The sequence below is a fragment of the Impatiens glandulifera genome, chromosome 2, assembly GCF_907164915.1.
Source record: "Impatiens glandulifera chromosome 2, dImpGla2.1, whole genome shotgun sequence".
Classification (NCBI taxonomy): Eukaryota; Viridiplantae; Streptophyta; class Magnoliopsida; order Ericales; family Balsaminaceae; genus Impatiens; species Impatiens glandulifera.
In genome coordinates this window covers 34,212,220-34,227,130 of record NC_061863.1, presented here as the reverse complement: position 1 = coordinate 34,227,130, position 14,911 = coordinate 34,212,220, and the positions used below count along the sequence as shown (strand labels likewise).

General features: G+C 25.9%; 1 protein-coding gene across 1 annotated transcript; it reads left to right on the top strand.

The window, feature by feature from the left end:
• Window positions 1-9,971: 9,971 nt before the first annotated feature.
• On the top strand, window positions 9,972-11,761 carry LOC124927774 (putative Myb family transcription factor At1g14600). Its single transcript, XM_047468246.1, has 4 exons — window positions 9,972-10,359; window positions 10,741-10,817; window positions 11,178-11,214; window positions 11,305-11,761. Exons 1-4 carry the CDS (start codon window positions 10,071-10,073, stop codon window positions 11,571-11,573), a joined length of 672 nt encoding a protein of 223 aa, XP_047324202.1. The 5' UTR covers window positions 9,972-10,070; the 3' UTR covers window positions 11,574-11,761.
• Window positions 11,762-14,911: the final 3,150 nt, after the last annotated feature.

Below are 14,911 nucleotides of genomic sequence, written 5' to 3'. Positions count from 1 at the left end.
TGTATATGTATTATATTATTTTTCATCATTATATTTATATAAATACATTTTATCTTTTATTATACATTTTTTCTCTCATCATATATATATATATAATATTTTATTAATGAGTATAAATAATTTTTATGTTAATATAAAAATTAACTAATTGGTAATAAATATTAAATACAAATATATATACATACATAAAATATTAAAATTATTTCAACAATTATAATTGGTCTAGCGGTTTAAGTGTTTATATTTCATGTTTAAGACTAGGATTCGAATATTAAAACATTCAAATTTATATATCAAGAATGTATTCTTGACTACAATATATGGTGGCGCAACGTTTAAAGAAATTACTAGTTGGTATGACAAGAATTTGAAAGTGTGAGGTCACGAGATGAAGGTCGAGTGTGAGGTTGAAATTAATGGTTGGTTTGACGAGCATTTTAAGGTGTGAGGTCACGAGATGAATGTAGGGTGGTGGTTAGTGGTTGGTTTGACGTAGGATAAGTGGTCTGTGATCAATTGGGATTTGTTCTTGATTTGTTAAAGTGAAAGTAAAAGAGAGGTTGACTAAGATTGGTGATTGGTTTATCGAGGGATAGAGACGTATGAAAAAGTGTGAGTCACAACAATATTAGGGTCAGTGGGTGGTTTGCCGAGGGAATAAAGAGGCATATAAAAAATGAGAGTCACAAGATGAGGGTCAAATGGGGGGTTTTTGGTTGAATTTGACGAGATATAAGAGGTGTGTCATCAATTAAGGTCGACTAAGATTGGTGAGAGGTTTGTCGAGGGATAAAAAATGCATATCAAAAAGTGTGAGTCACATGATGAGAGTCAATTAAGGGTTAAGTGGTTGCGCCGAAGAGATAAAATATATGTTAATATTAAGTTTAAGATTAAACTTATTTTTTATCAACTAAAACTAATTTAAAATTAATTAAATTTTAATAATTTTAATTATATATATATAATTACAGTTTACCAATTATCAATGTCCTACTAAATATGATGAAATATGATGATTTAATGTAATCTATTTTATTTTCATATATAATATTTGAATTAATTTTTATTTTATTTAGCCTGTTTAATTTAATTATATATTATATTTATAAAATTAAATAATTATTAAATTTGAAGGGATTGATAATTTAGAATTATAATAAAAAATTGTATAATGTGGAAGTGAATGAGAGATGTGGAATTTGATTTATTTTAAAATTTAACTGATTATGATTTTGAGAGAGATCTTTTTAGTTTAAGCACTTAAATAATATTAATACAAAAGGATAAAATAATTTTTATTTAAAGAAAGAGTGGAAGTTTTAATATTTTGTTAATAAATTGAATAATATAATTAATAAGAAAATTGATAAAATGATATCTAATTATAATTTAGATTAAAACAAATCCAACTGAATAAGACCAAGTGCAATTTTTTCTTTTCTTTTTTAATCATAAAAGCTTAATAATAATGCATTCTTCTTATATCTATTTCTTTATACATTAAATCATTTTATTTATACATTAAAATATTATTTTCAAATCATTAAATATTAAAAAATTTAAAAAATTTCACCAAATAATCCTATTTTAAATGGTAAATATAAAGAAAATAATAAAAGAGAGTTTGACCATGTATATAATATTAAAAATAGTGCAAGGACTTGTTTATGAATTTCTCAAAATGATTAAGTAATCTTGAGTCTTTTCATTTTCAAATTTATTTTAGTGTAAATGTGAAATAGTAATTATTCTCTGACTAAAAAATTTATTCTCAAATTTAAAAAAAATATTCTTATAATATTCTTTTTTATATTAACTTTTATAACTTTTTAATATTATTCCATATATTTGACAAACTTATAAATTACACCACAATATTATAATATCATCCAATTATTTTAAACTTAATTCTAAATTAATTATAAAAATTCATTAAAAATTTAAAAATTATAATATACAAATACAAAAAAATACATATGAGATTGAAATAAAAAATGATTTGTACACACAAAAAAATACATATTATTATAAATTTTTTTAAACATTATTATAAAATTATGTTATATAAAAAATATTATATAAATCAATTAAACTATATAAATAAATTAAATTAATAATTATATAAATAAGTTTAATATAAAATATAGGATAAAAATATAAATATAAACAAATTATAATATAAATAAATAAAATATATAAACAAATTAAAATATAAATAACTTATATAAATTAATTATATGAATAAGTTTAATATATAAAATTAATTAAATAAAAGTGGAAGGACTAAAATATTTAAAAAAATTATGCGTTAGTGTACATATGTGCGTGCTTTGGAAATAAAAAATGAGAAATCCCATTTTGAGTATACGTTTGTAGATCGGTTGAGAGTGAAATTTCAATTTTGGGTATGAGTATGTAGGTCGGAAATGCTACTAAGTCATTTTGGAAAAGAATAAATAGTATTTTTTTTTTACTTTGTAGAGCTTGTTAGGTTTTTTGTATTACTAAAATTGCACATATCAATTTTTTTATAATTATTTATTCACTTCATTTATTAAATCAAATATCTCTATAAGCTATTTTAGTCTAAACTAAACTGTTTGAGCAGTTTCTACCATTTAAATTTTTATAATCATTTATTTGTCATTTTATAATTAAAATTATGATTTATTTATTTTTTATTCTGGACCATTTTATATGTTGGACTTTTTAATTAAAATAATGCTAAATCATTTTTTAAAAATATTTTCTTTAAATTTTATAAAATTTAAATAATAAAAAACATTATAATAATTCAACCAATTAAATACTAAAAAAAACCTCTAATTCATCCAACAATATGAATTTTAAAAAGAACTTAATTAAAAATCCAAATAATTCGACATCAAACAAGCTTCGTAGTGTTAGGTTTTAAGTGGAAAAAAAAAACTAAAAGTATTTAATATTCAAGGTCGGTAAGGTTTAATTAAAAGGGTAGGACAATTTTAATTTTATATTTTTGAAAAATAGAGAGCAGCCTAAAATATAATAAAATTCTTTGTCATCTATTTAGAACTGATTTGATGTATTTTTTTTTATTAGAAATTTATACCAAAATTAAACCATTTCAATCATTTAATCACTCCTCTTATATATATATATTTAAATACTAAAATTATTCTTTATTTAATTATATAAAATTAATTTATTTTTAAAAAATAAAAAATAATTTTAATTTTTATCCAAAAAAAACTCATTTTTTAAAATTTTAATCAAATCACTTTTTAATAACCAATTACAAGTTATCAATCATTTTCTAATCATTTTATTATTTTTCGTCTATTTAATTTATTTTTAATTATTTTATTTATTTTCTCATATATTCTATCTATTTTATTATTCTTTTTCATTTATTTTATTTTTTTGATTATTTATTAAGTATTTTCTATCTATTTCTTATTTTTTGATATTTTAATATAAAACAAATATAATAATATATTTCCACTCTTTTATTTTTTACCCACACGATTAGAAAGTTATAAGATAAATTTATTATATATATATATAATAATAATAATAAAAATGAGAATTAGAAATTTTAAATTATGAATAATTTAATAATAAATATAAATAATATTTTTTTTATGTGATATTATTATTTTTTAAATCAGGACAAAATATTTTTATAATATATAATTTTACGTTATATATTTAAAGTTGGCTTTCTAAAAGTAATATAAATTAATCATAATAAAATATATTAATAAAAAGTTACATATTCAATAATTTATTTTAAAATATATTAATTTTTATTTTAAATAATTTATTAGTTTTTAAAATTAAATTAATAATATATATATATATATCATTACATATATAATATTAATTATATAATATTAATTATTAAATATTATTATAAATATAAAAAATAATTAATTTGAACGATATAAGTTAAATCCAATCCAATATACATGCCATAAGCTAAATAAATTGTAGTGATATTCAAGGAATTTTGGAAAGAAAATAATTTATCATTACCTCATTCGATGGAGAAAATTTGTAAGAAAGAGAGATAAATTAAATTATTTTATTTTTTTTTAGCAAATCAAAAATTGTGACGCTACATCATTTCCTTTACCATCTATCATTCAAATTCTTTCCCCTCGTCATTTCTCTTTAAATATATATTTAATTTGATGTATCAAGACTCTAAGATGTATTAATAAGAATTTTGATGTTTAATATTTTGCAACAAATTGTTGTTGATTTTAGTTGATTATTTTCATAAGGTTGTGTGGAATTGGGCTTATGTAATTTTGTGTGGCTTAATGTTAGATATAAAAAATAAGGAAAATATATGCGATTATTTGTTAAATTTAATAAGGTATGAAATCATATAATAATGAAGATTTCAATTAAATTGTATTATTATGGAAATGTTAAACAAATCGTCACGATATCATATCATAATGGAGATATCAAAGATATCACATACCCTAATTATGAATTCTAAAATTATATATATATATATACATTGTAAACGAGAAGAGGGTGTGAGACTAAATCCTAGAGCAAACAGAGAGAGTTAGAGTTTGTATTCCCTATTGTAACTCTATTAAATAAATTTTATGAAAGTAGGACATATGACATTATTGGTCCGAACCTAGGTAAAATCTTGTATCGTTCTTTCGTTCTTTCTTACTTTTACTCTATTGTTCTGCATTTCACTACAATTGTTAGTATTCTTTCATTCTTAGGGTGATAGTTTTCACCACAAACTGGTATCAACGCCAAGTTAGGCTAAGGCGGTCATAGTTCGATTTTTTTGGTGAGTTTTATTTTCTTGATTCGGTCAATTATTTTGATGATTTGAGATGGGTCGACTTTTAAGGTTGATATCAAGAAGTTCAATGGGACGAAGGACTTTAGATTGTGGAATATGGAGATGAGGGAACACTTAGGCAACATGGGAGTTGTTAAAGTACTCGAGGGAGAATCGCAATTACCGGTCTCGATGGACGCAGAAAAAATGATGGAGATGTTAGAAAGGGCATATAACACTTTGATTCTTAGTCTTATTGATAAGTTGTTGCGAGAGGTTTCTAATTAATGTCACGACTGCAACAAAGGTGTGGCTTCAGTTTGAGTCTTTATATATGACTAAGACATTGTCTTCTCAAATCTACATCGAATAGAGATTTTTCAAGTTTATAATGGGTAAGGGGAAGGACTTGCAGTCGCATCTCGACGATTATGTAAAGATTCTTCTTGATTTGGAAAATGTCGAGGAGAATACAAGGATGAGGATAAGGCGTTAATGATTTTGAATTTCTTACAGAAGTCGTATGAGACGTTCGTAGACATATTCGAGCATTGAAGGGAGGAGCTTATCCTTGATAATGTGATGAGTGTGTTGAGATCTAATGACCAAAATAAGAAGAATGAAGAGAGCAATGTAAGTGAAGATGGCCACTTTTGGTTCGAGGGAGAACCGAGAGGAGAGATAATAAAAGTAAGAAGAAGAGGCGTTCGAAGTCTATCGTTCAATATTGTAAGTATAAATAGGCTATGTCTAGAGCTTAGTAAAATACAATTAAAAACTTTTCTCTTTTCATTATATTTTTCTTTTCTACAACAACATGACTATCAAGAATGTAAATAAATAAACGCATATAATTTTCTTATTTATTTAGGAAAACGTTTTCATACATTTTATTTACTTGATTAGGAAAATCAAAATGCTAACATTGATTACAAAAGTGAGCTTTTAAGAAGTGACGAAATCAGAAATTAAAATTTTAGGAGTAAAAACGTTGGGGAGGGTTTGAGCTAATTAATATCTAAGGAACGGTTTAAAAAAATAGATAGTTGGGATAATCAAATCTACAACATGATATGTAGTTTCAAACTGATTACTGAACGATTAATATAAGGATATTATTATTAATCTTAAAAGAACTAGGAAAATTTATGTGCGATACACACACGGATAAGGATAAAAACAAAATAAATTAAAAAAAAATATAATAATATTTATTTAATGTTTAAAATTATTAAAATAAAAAATATAACGCTCTCATTCCACATTTTATTTACTTCGATAAAACAACTTATTTTCTCACATGTTTCATCACATATTTTTTTCGAATGAATCTCTCATCTCGTGACTTTACACTTTCACTTTGTCAATCAAATATTTGATTCATATTTTTTAATAATTAGCATTGTGACCTCATACTTTGGTCAATCAAATATTTGGTTCATATTTCTTTAATCACTTTCAAATGATATCGATCTATTATTTCTCGGCAAACCATATCTCAATCACACTTGGTTAAAGGTTGTACTTGTTTTGTTAGGTTGCAAATTTGAAACCTACAAATAGTATTTTTAAATTTATTTTTAACCGTTTTAAGTTTATGGGCGGATCAACCCACAATCCGACCCAAGTATCCATTACTTTCACATAAATATTCAAATTAACCACAGCTCTCGACCCGGCAATCCAGACACTTTAAAAATTAAGCATCATTATATATATATAGATTAGTTAGTTAAAAATTTGAACTTTTATTGTTAAAATGTCTCGCGTTCATCAAATTTGGTGTTGAATCTTAAATATAATTTTTTGTTAGCCTAGTTGGTTAAAGAGTTGTACTTGTTTTGTTAGGTTCAAAGTTCGAAACATACAAATATTATTTTTAATTTTATTTTTAACCGTTTTAAGTTTATGGGCGGGTCAACCCACAATCCGACCCAAGTATCCATTTACTCTCAAATAAATATCCAAATTAACCACAGCTCTCGATCGGCAATCCGAACACTTTAAAAATTAAGCATCATTATATATATATATATATATATATATATTAGTTAGTTAAAAATTTGAACTATTATTGTTAAAATGTTTCGCGTTCATCAAATTTGGTGTTGAATTTTAAATATAAAGTGTTGTTTGTCTAGTTGGTTAAAGGGTTGTATTTGTTTTGTTAGGTTGCAAGTTCGAAACATTCAAATAACATTTTTAATTTTATTTTTAACCGTTTTAATTTTATGGACGGGTCAACCCACAATCCGACCCAAGTATCCATTTACTCTCACATAAATATCCAAATTAAACACAACTTTCGACTCAGCAATCCGGACACTTTAAAAATTAAGCATCATTATATATATATATATATATTTATATATATATATATATATATAGATAAGACACATAGAGACTTGATAGCTAATAATTGTTTTAGCTGGATATAAGTTTATTACGATCCTGGAATAGATCCTTCCTTATTTTGAAGAGAAGGAGTGATAGGGAGAGGGAATGGGGGAGAGAATAATGTGTGAGCACATCACTGGCTGGAAAAAGGATAAAGTGTGAAGAGAGAGATAAGAGATAGAAAATTTGTTATTTTTTTGGACAATCAAATTGCGCCACGTCATTCTCTTTAAAATTCTCTTTCTCAAATTATCTCCCTCAATCACTCTTTGAAGAGAATATTCATATGCATTAGTAAAGTTGATTTCCTTGATGTGTCACACAATATGGGACACAAATGAACGAGTTAAAATGGGCTGAAATTATAACAAAAATATTGGAAGATGGTTAAACACTATTATTAGATTATAAGTTCTTGCAAAAGAGAATTTGGTATAATTACATCCCAATTAGGTGCGGTTATTTTGTTTGCTCTTATATCAAAATAAAATTTGAAGATATAATAATACACAAGGGCTATGAGAACTTGTGTTGTTTGTAAGAGAAATGAGGAAAGAATTGTATATCTCTTTCAAACAAGATAAATGAGGAAATAATATCTTACTCTTTCTCCATTTTGAGGTAACTAGGATGTTGAACACTTGCCTCCATGTCTTTTGGATACTCCCAAATTCAATAAGGATGTTTTCTTTTCATTCTTTTTTTCTTCTTCCTTTTTTAATGGGTACCTATAATAATGTAGTTTATCATTATCATTTAGACTATAAGTACGAAATTGATGGATTTATATGTACTTTTCCATTTTTAAGAAAGTAGAATAATTTAATTAGTCATGTAATTATGAAGGTTGCAACTTCGTCCAATAAAGTTTGGAGATAAAACTATTTTATAATGACAACATGAATAATTGACAAGTTAGTCTAATATAAAAATCAAGCCTCAAAACATGATAAATAAAAATAGGTTAATAATTAAAACAAACAAAAGTCGCATTAACTTTGAAGGTTACATCGCCTTCTTTCTTACTTTTTGCAATAATAATACAGGAATTTGTGAAGAGGATGATGAAAATTTAATCGATGTCACAAAGTATGCATTCGATCGTGATGAAAGATGATGAAAATTACAAGAATATTTAGAATTGAGAAAAAAAAATAAAAAATCTTCTAAGAAACGTTAACAAAAAAACTCAACAGAAACGACGACTACCCGAGGTATTGATAGAGGCAATAACACTTTTCGCAAGTCCCATTAATTGATCCGGATTAGATATAGCAGATGGTCAACTACATAACTTTTTTTTTGTACTTTCATGGTCGTGAATTGCTATGTCATGGAAAACTAGCATCTTTCTCCTCTTTCATTATTTATATTTTATGTCATGGGACATAGATATTCGTTATACTCCATCATGTATCGCCAAAGTTTTTCTACGTCTCTATTGTTCCGATCAAATCCGAAAGAGAAAGAAATAAAAAGTTAGGGACCTGAATTGATAAATAGCTATTCTAATACCCTAACTTTTGGGAAGGGATTTTAACAAATCTTTGAATAAATGTTAATTAGTATCAAGCAACTGTCATTTCCGACCTCTTTCATTGCATTGCATTACCCTAACAAAATAATAATAAAGAGAGATTTATCTTGTGACTCGTAAAGCCTCATCTAGGAAAGAAATGTTAAAGTTTTATGACAACGTGAATTATAGAGAACATGCTAAGTCAACTCGTTAACGAGCTTACAAATAAGTGACGATAAAAAAGGACACTGACTAATTAACTCTCTTGATCTCTTGAGTTGATTTTTTCTTTGTTGATGTTCTATAAATTTGAATATAATATTTTTATCTTATCACCATCATTCCTTATTGTTATAACTAGTTCGACTTTAATTTTATTTTTTACGCAATTTTTGAAAGATCCAAAATTAATAAAATGATTTTTAAATTTTAAATAAAAAATTACAAGAATTCGTCATGCCTCCCAAAAAGTGCTTAAGAGTTTCTTTCGGTTCAGATTGATTAGCCAGTGAAAGCACAACCATCAATATTTCCGATTGTCTAATGTTGAAAGTGTCCTTATTCATAAAAGACTATGTAAACAATTTTCATAGCATATAATGTTAGATGATGTAAAACCCCCCCCAACTAATTATAGTGAAAAGTGAATCATGTTTTTTTCCTTTTTTGTGTTTTAACAATGAAGGTTATAATACTCCGTCTTTAGGCACACTCTTGTGTTTGTTAGCTGTTTTATTTTAAGAATGATGTATTTGCTTTATGAATGTTTATCCACCAATACCACTTTTCATTTCTCATTTTTGCATACATAATTGTGACGTATTGAACTCCATAATTTTAGTCTATTCCATTGAAAAGAATAAAAAACAATATTAATTCCTAACCAACCAAGCTTCTAGAAAATTGGAATGTGAACCCGTCTTTCACTACCTTGGGACTTGGTAGGAATATATTTTATTTGCATTTATAATTATTTTGACAACATGGGTATAATATATTAATTATTATACAATCATATATATGGTACGTAGAGAAGAAAGAAACAAAGATATTAATATAAAATATAAATAGACAATTGGATTATCTAATAGAGAAGTAGTCTTCTTTATTTGTCAAAGTTTCAAACTGCATTTATTAAAAACTTGACATATTTTCTTTCTTAGCCAAGTCAACAAAAAGAGAGAGAGAGAGAAAGAGAAAGAGAGACCTAGCTCTTGATTATGATGTTGATGATTATTATGGGCATGCTTTTTCTTGCAATATTTACTCATTAGAAACAAAGTTATATAGTGATCATCAAAGGCGCCCAATCCTATCGATCCTGATCACTTGTTGTTATCCATCATCTTCATGGAAGGAATATATGGAGGAGGTTCCAAACGGTTGAAAACAAGGCCATCCGATCATTATATTGAATTAGAAGAATATAATTATGAGAAACAAAAAGATATTGGGTCAAGCTCAAGTTCCAACAGCAGTACAGTTGAAGAAAACGATGATGATCTTGATCATGGTCAGAAGAAGAAACCAGAACCGGTGGTTAGGCCTTATGTTCGATCTAAACTGCCTAGGCTCAAGTGGGACCCTGATCTTCATTTTCGCTTCATCCTTGCCATTGATAGGCTTGGAGGCCCCAATAGTGAGTTAACATGAACAATCTATATATATATACCTTTTTTCTTTCTTTTAATTCGTGTTCGAATCATGAGAACTTGATCAGTTTTTGTAAGTTAATTATGAGTCTCCAAAACAATCTATACATACTATTCTCTTTCTCATATATATCAAATCAACTTCACAATTCCTTTCCTCACATTAAAAAAGAAGGTATTTCTTATTGCTACTAACAAAACATGTCATTTTACAAAAAGAACAAGTTACCGATAATACTTGAGAAGTCTGTAGAATCAAATAGGAATTTAACTTTTGTTTTATATGGGTACTAAAATTTGTACATTGTTTCTTTATTGCTTGTGAAACTATATATGATTATTAATGTTGTTATGTTTTATGTGTGCAGGAGCAACACCCAAAATGGTTCTTCAATTAATGAATGTTAGGGGACTCACCATGGCTCATGTCAAGAGCCATTTGCAGGTATGTGTTTTTAGTTGAGACTTGGAGCTTGTTTCATTTTTTTTTAATCGAATTATTTTTTAGAAATTCTTTCTATATCAAGACACTATCATTCTAACTATTAAATCATTAATTTAAAATATTATAATGCTCTTACTTTATTTTTATGAAGTTTAAATTTTAAATACTATAAAACATTCTATAGTAATTATATCAATTAAAAATACAATTAACGTCATTTATAATAAACAAATTTTTTTTTTCAAAATCTCAAAAGAAACCCCAAAACAACAAAGATCAAACAAGCTCTTAAGAAAGAGTATTATTTGTATGATTTTATTACTTTCAGTTTCCAATATCTACATATGTATGTGGGTGCAGATGTATAGAAGCAAGGCTACCAATGATTCTGAAAAAGGTAAATTAAAACAAAAAGATACTAATTACTAGCTAGTTATGTATTGTAATTTTGATAATTATTTTCTGATTTGTCCATCAAAATGCTCAGATCATATTGGTGCTGTTGAGATCATCAGTAACCTTCCCATATTTCAAGAAGAAGAAGAGTACCATGATTGCAATAACAAGCAAGCTAGTAATAGAGAATGGATCATCAATTCAAAATATCATCATTATAATTCTCCCAGTGCCAAACGTGATCATGATGAGTTGGATGGAAAATTAGATTATGATGGAGGCAGCTCATGTGTGAGGATGAAGAGGAAATATTATGATTCTCACTTAGATTTGAATCTTTATCTTGGTATAAAGAATTGAGATCGATCATGATTGGAGCAAAGAAAATTTCAATTACAATAGAAAGCAAGAAGCTGGTGAATGGGGCAAGTACTCTAGGTCTGACTATATGAATAGCTAGCTAGGCCAATTAATTCTAAGTGAGATCTTGAGGTACTTGTTCTTTTATCCATCCAATTTTTGCATATATATATATATTTATGTTTTTTCTTCAAGTGTTGTAACATTTTATACAAATATTTCAATTCCCTTCTATTTAGCATGTCATGATCGATTTAACAAAATTTTCTCGTTGTTGGCTAGATAAGAATTCTCGATGGCACATTTTCGTTTTCTTATCATTAATATATAGTTTTATAGAATGATATTAATTGTCTTTAATTTCTTTTAAAGAGATAATGACAAAAACATCGTGAAAACGAAACATCTGATCCAATAGATCGAGACATGCATATTTTTATGTCACAATTTAAACACTTTGATAAACTGATGTGAGTATAGATGATACAAAGTTTTTGTTGTCATTTAGATAAGTTCGTATATAATTATATGAAAAGCACTGGAAAGCTTCGTCTATATGTTTATGTTATTTATTTCTCTGATCATTATTATTCGAAACAACTAAGAAATCTCATATGAATATTCACTCTTTACATCATTCTTCACATTTTAAACTATGATAGTTCACTTTATAATTATCTAGCTAATTGACATTAACAAAGTTTTTTTAAAAAACATGGTTTAATTAATCGTATTTAAACAATGATTTAATGTATCTAGAGAACCTGGATCCATTCATTTGATTTGAGATTTTATTGTTTTGATTTTTTTTCTCTTTTTTGCCGTTAATCAACTTAAACATCTTATCATTTGGGTGTACGTGGGTGTCGTGCTATTACTCCTTAATTCAAAAAAAAAAAACATCTCATGACTTGGTTTATTGGATTTCGATGTTTTTCTCATATTTCCGATATTATAAATTAATATAAAAAAATTATCAAAAGTCTCATAGATATTGATTCCAACAAATAGTCAAAACCAATCAAATAGTCTTCGAACAACTTGTTTGAAGCGTCTGAAAACATGACACATGAAAAAAAATGCTAGACAATCTTTTCATTAACTTTAGCAATTATCAACCTTTTTTTTTCACAAAGTTATGAAAATAACCATCAACATTAAAGAGCAAGAAATGTTGTATTGTGGAAATATTCAACCAAAAATTATTGTAACATTTACTTTTAGATTTCAAATTTTCACTTTACATTCATTTTTGTTTATTTTCCGTAATTTTGTTGAACCTGTCCAATTTATGGTTTAATGTTAATTACATGAACAACTTGGTTTTTACATCGTTTTTTGATATCTCACTTGATTGTGTTTATTATTACAAATCACTTTCTGTAATGTTTAAATGCTTTATGAAATAAAAAAAATAAAATTGGAAACTATTCTAATTAATAAAACTGATTCAAAGATCTTTGGATATATGAAGACCAAAAAAAATCATCCACTTCCTCACCTACTCTATCTGTAATTTACCAACCATAGCTCCCAATTAGTTCTCACTTCTCACATCCCCATTTATATTTTATAAATTTGAATTTTAGTTTTGATAAAAAGAAATGTGAACAAATTATAAATATATGTTTAATTAAGTTGTTTTTAAACATATTATCTTATCCATAAAAAAAAAAATTTTTGTAACGTCCAAATCTTAAGATCCAAAAAGTATTTTCTATATTTAGTCCAATTTAAGCTGTACACTTTTCGCCATCTTGATTTAATTATTCTTTATTTATAGCATACAATATTGTGTTCCTGCAAATTTTCAACCCTTACCAACCTACATGCTTTCATTAACGGTTATTCTTTATAAATGTCAAAAGGTTGATTTTTGTTTTTCTTGTAGTTAATCCTCTAAACAAAGATCTATGTTATGAAAATTATCACACCGGAGAATGAAAAACGGAAATATAACAATTGTAATGGTGATAGAACAATAACGTAAAATCAAAGAATAAACATAATAATGACACAAAAGTTTTACCTAGGTTCGGACCAACAATGTCCTACGTCCTGCTTTGAAAGAATCGGTTAAATAGAGTTATAATTACAAATTCTAACTCTATTTATGTTCTAAGTTTTAGTTTCACCACGCTCTACAACTCATTTACCATTTATATATATATACTTTTAGAATTCATAATTAAGAAAGAACATTCTCTATATTATATTATATTATATTATATTATATTATATTATATATATTTTTTTACTTTTAAAATATACCATTCTTCATATATAATATAATATATATTATATATATATATAATATTATATATATATATAATTTTTTTTTATTATTTTGTACCTAACATTGATACACTAAATTGAGTCTCCAAATTTTAAACCTAATTTATTCCATCATTTGTTCCATTTAAACAAAAGACAAAAACATAAACTTTAATTCTTCCCACCATCATCTGTTCCATTTAAACAAAAAAGGCAAAAACATAAACTTTAATTCTTCCCACAGCCTCTGGACATTCAATTCTTTAATTTGGTATAGAACTTTGAGATGGAAATTTTTCAATATGAATATGAAAGACTAGAATAAGAAAGTAGAAAGAAGAGTAGATGATGATGTTTTATCGAATGTTTCTTTATAGTTGATTTTGATTGATTATAGATAATGATGAATTTATCAATAAAAACTTAAAAATAAATGCAATTGTGATAAATTAAATAAATTGTTTTGAGTAATATGGATGATAAATATTATTGTAACTCTTGAAAAGAAACTGTATGTTTAACATCTTTTCTGCAAACCAATCGGATAACACTGTACCTTGGTAAGAATATTATAAGAGATATAATAAATGCTAAAAGTCTTTTTGAGAGATAGTTCGCAAACCAAACGAAAGTGAAAATCAATTTTGATGTCATTTGTTTGGATTTGAAAAAGTGAAATTTCAAATTTTGTGTTAGATCAAAATACTTTGGGATTTCAAGAGACTTTGAGTATTTTAATTTTTGGGTGACCCTGTTGGATAGGGACGGTCCTCAAATGACAAGAGTATGAAACGGTTTGGCATTCTGAATGTTAATACATCTTTCCATTTTTCAAGTCGGTCGATCAATCTATTCATAGATATTTACTTCTTAAAAGATATAAGAGGGGAATTACATATGATGTCACCTTACATAGAATCCACATAGACAAGTAAAGCAGCACACATATGGTTGTCCCATAAATACTTATTTTAAGTAAGGCACAGTAAAGAAACACATTATCTACGTAAGAGGAAAAATATTCAGGATAGTTGTTAACTTAAGTCTCGTTCTCTTTGGGTTTT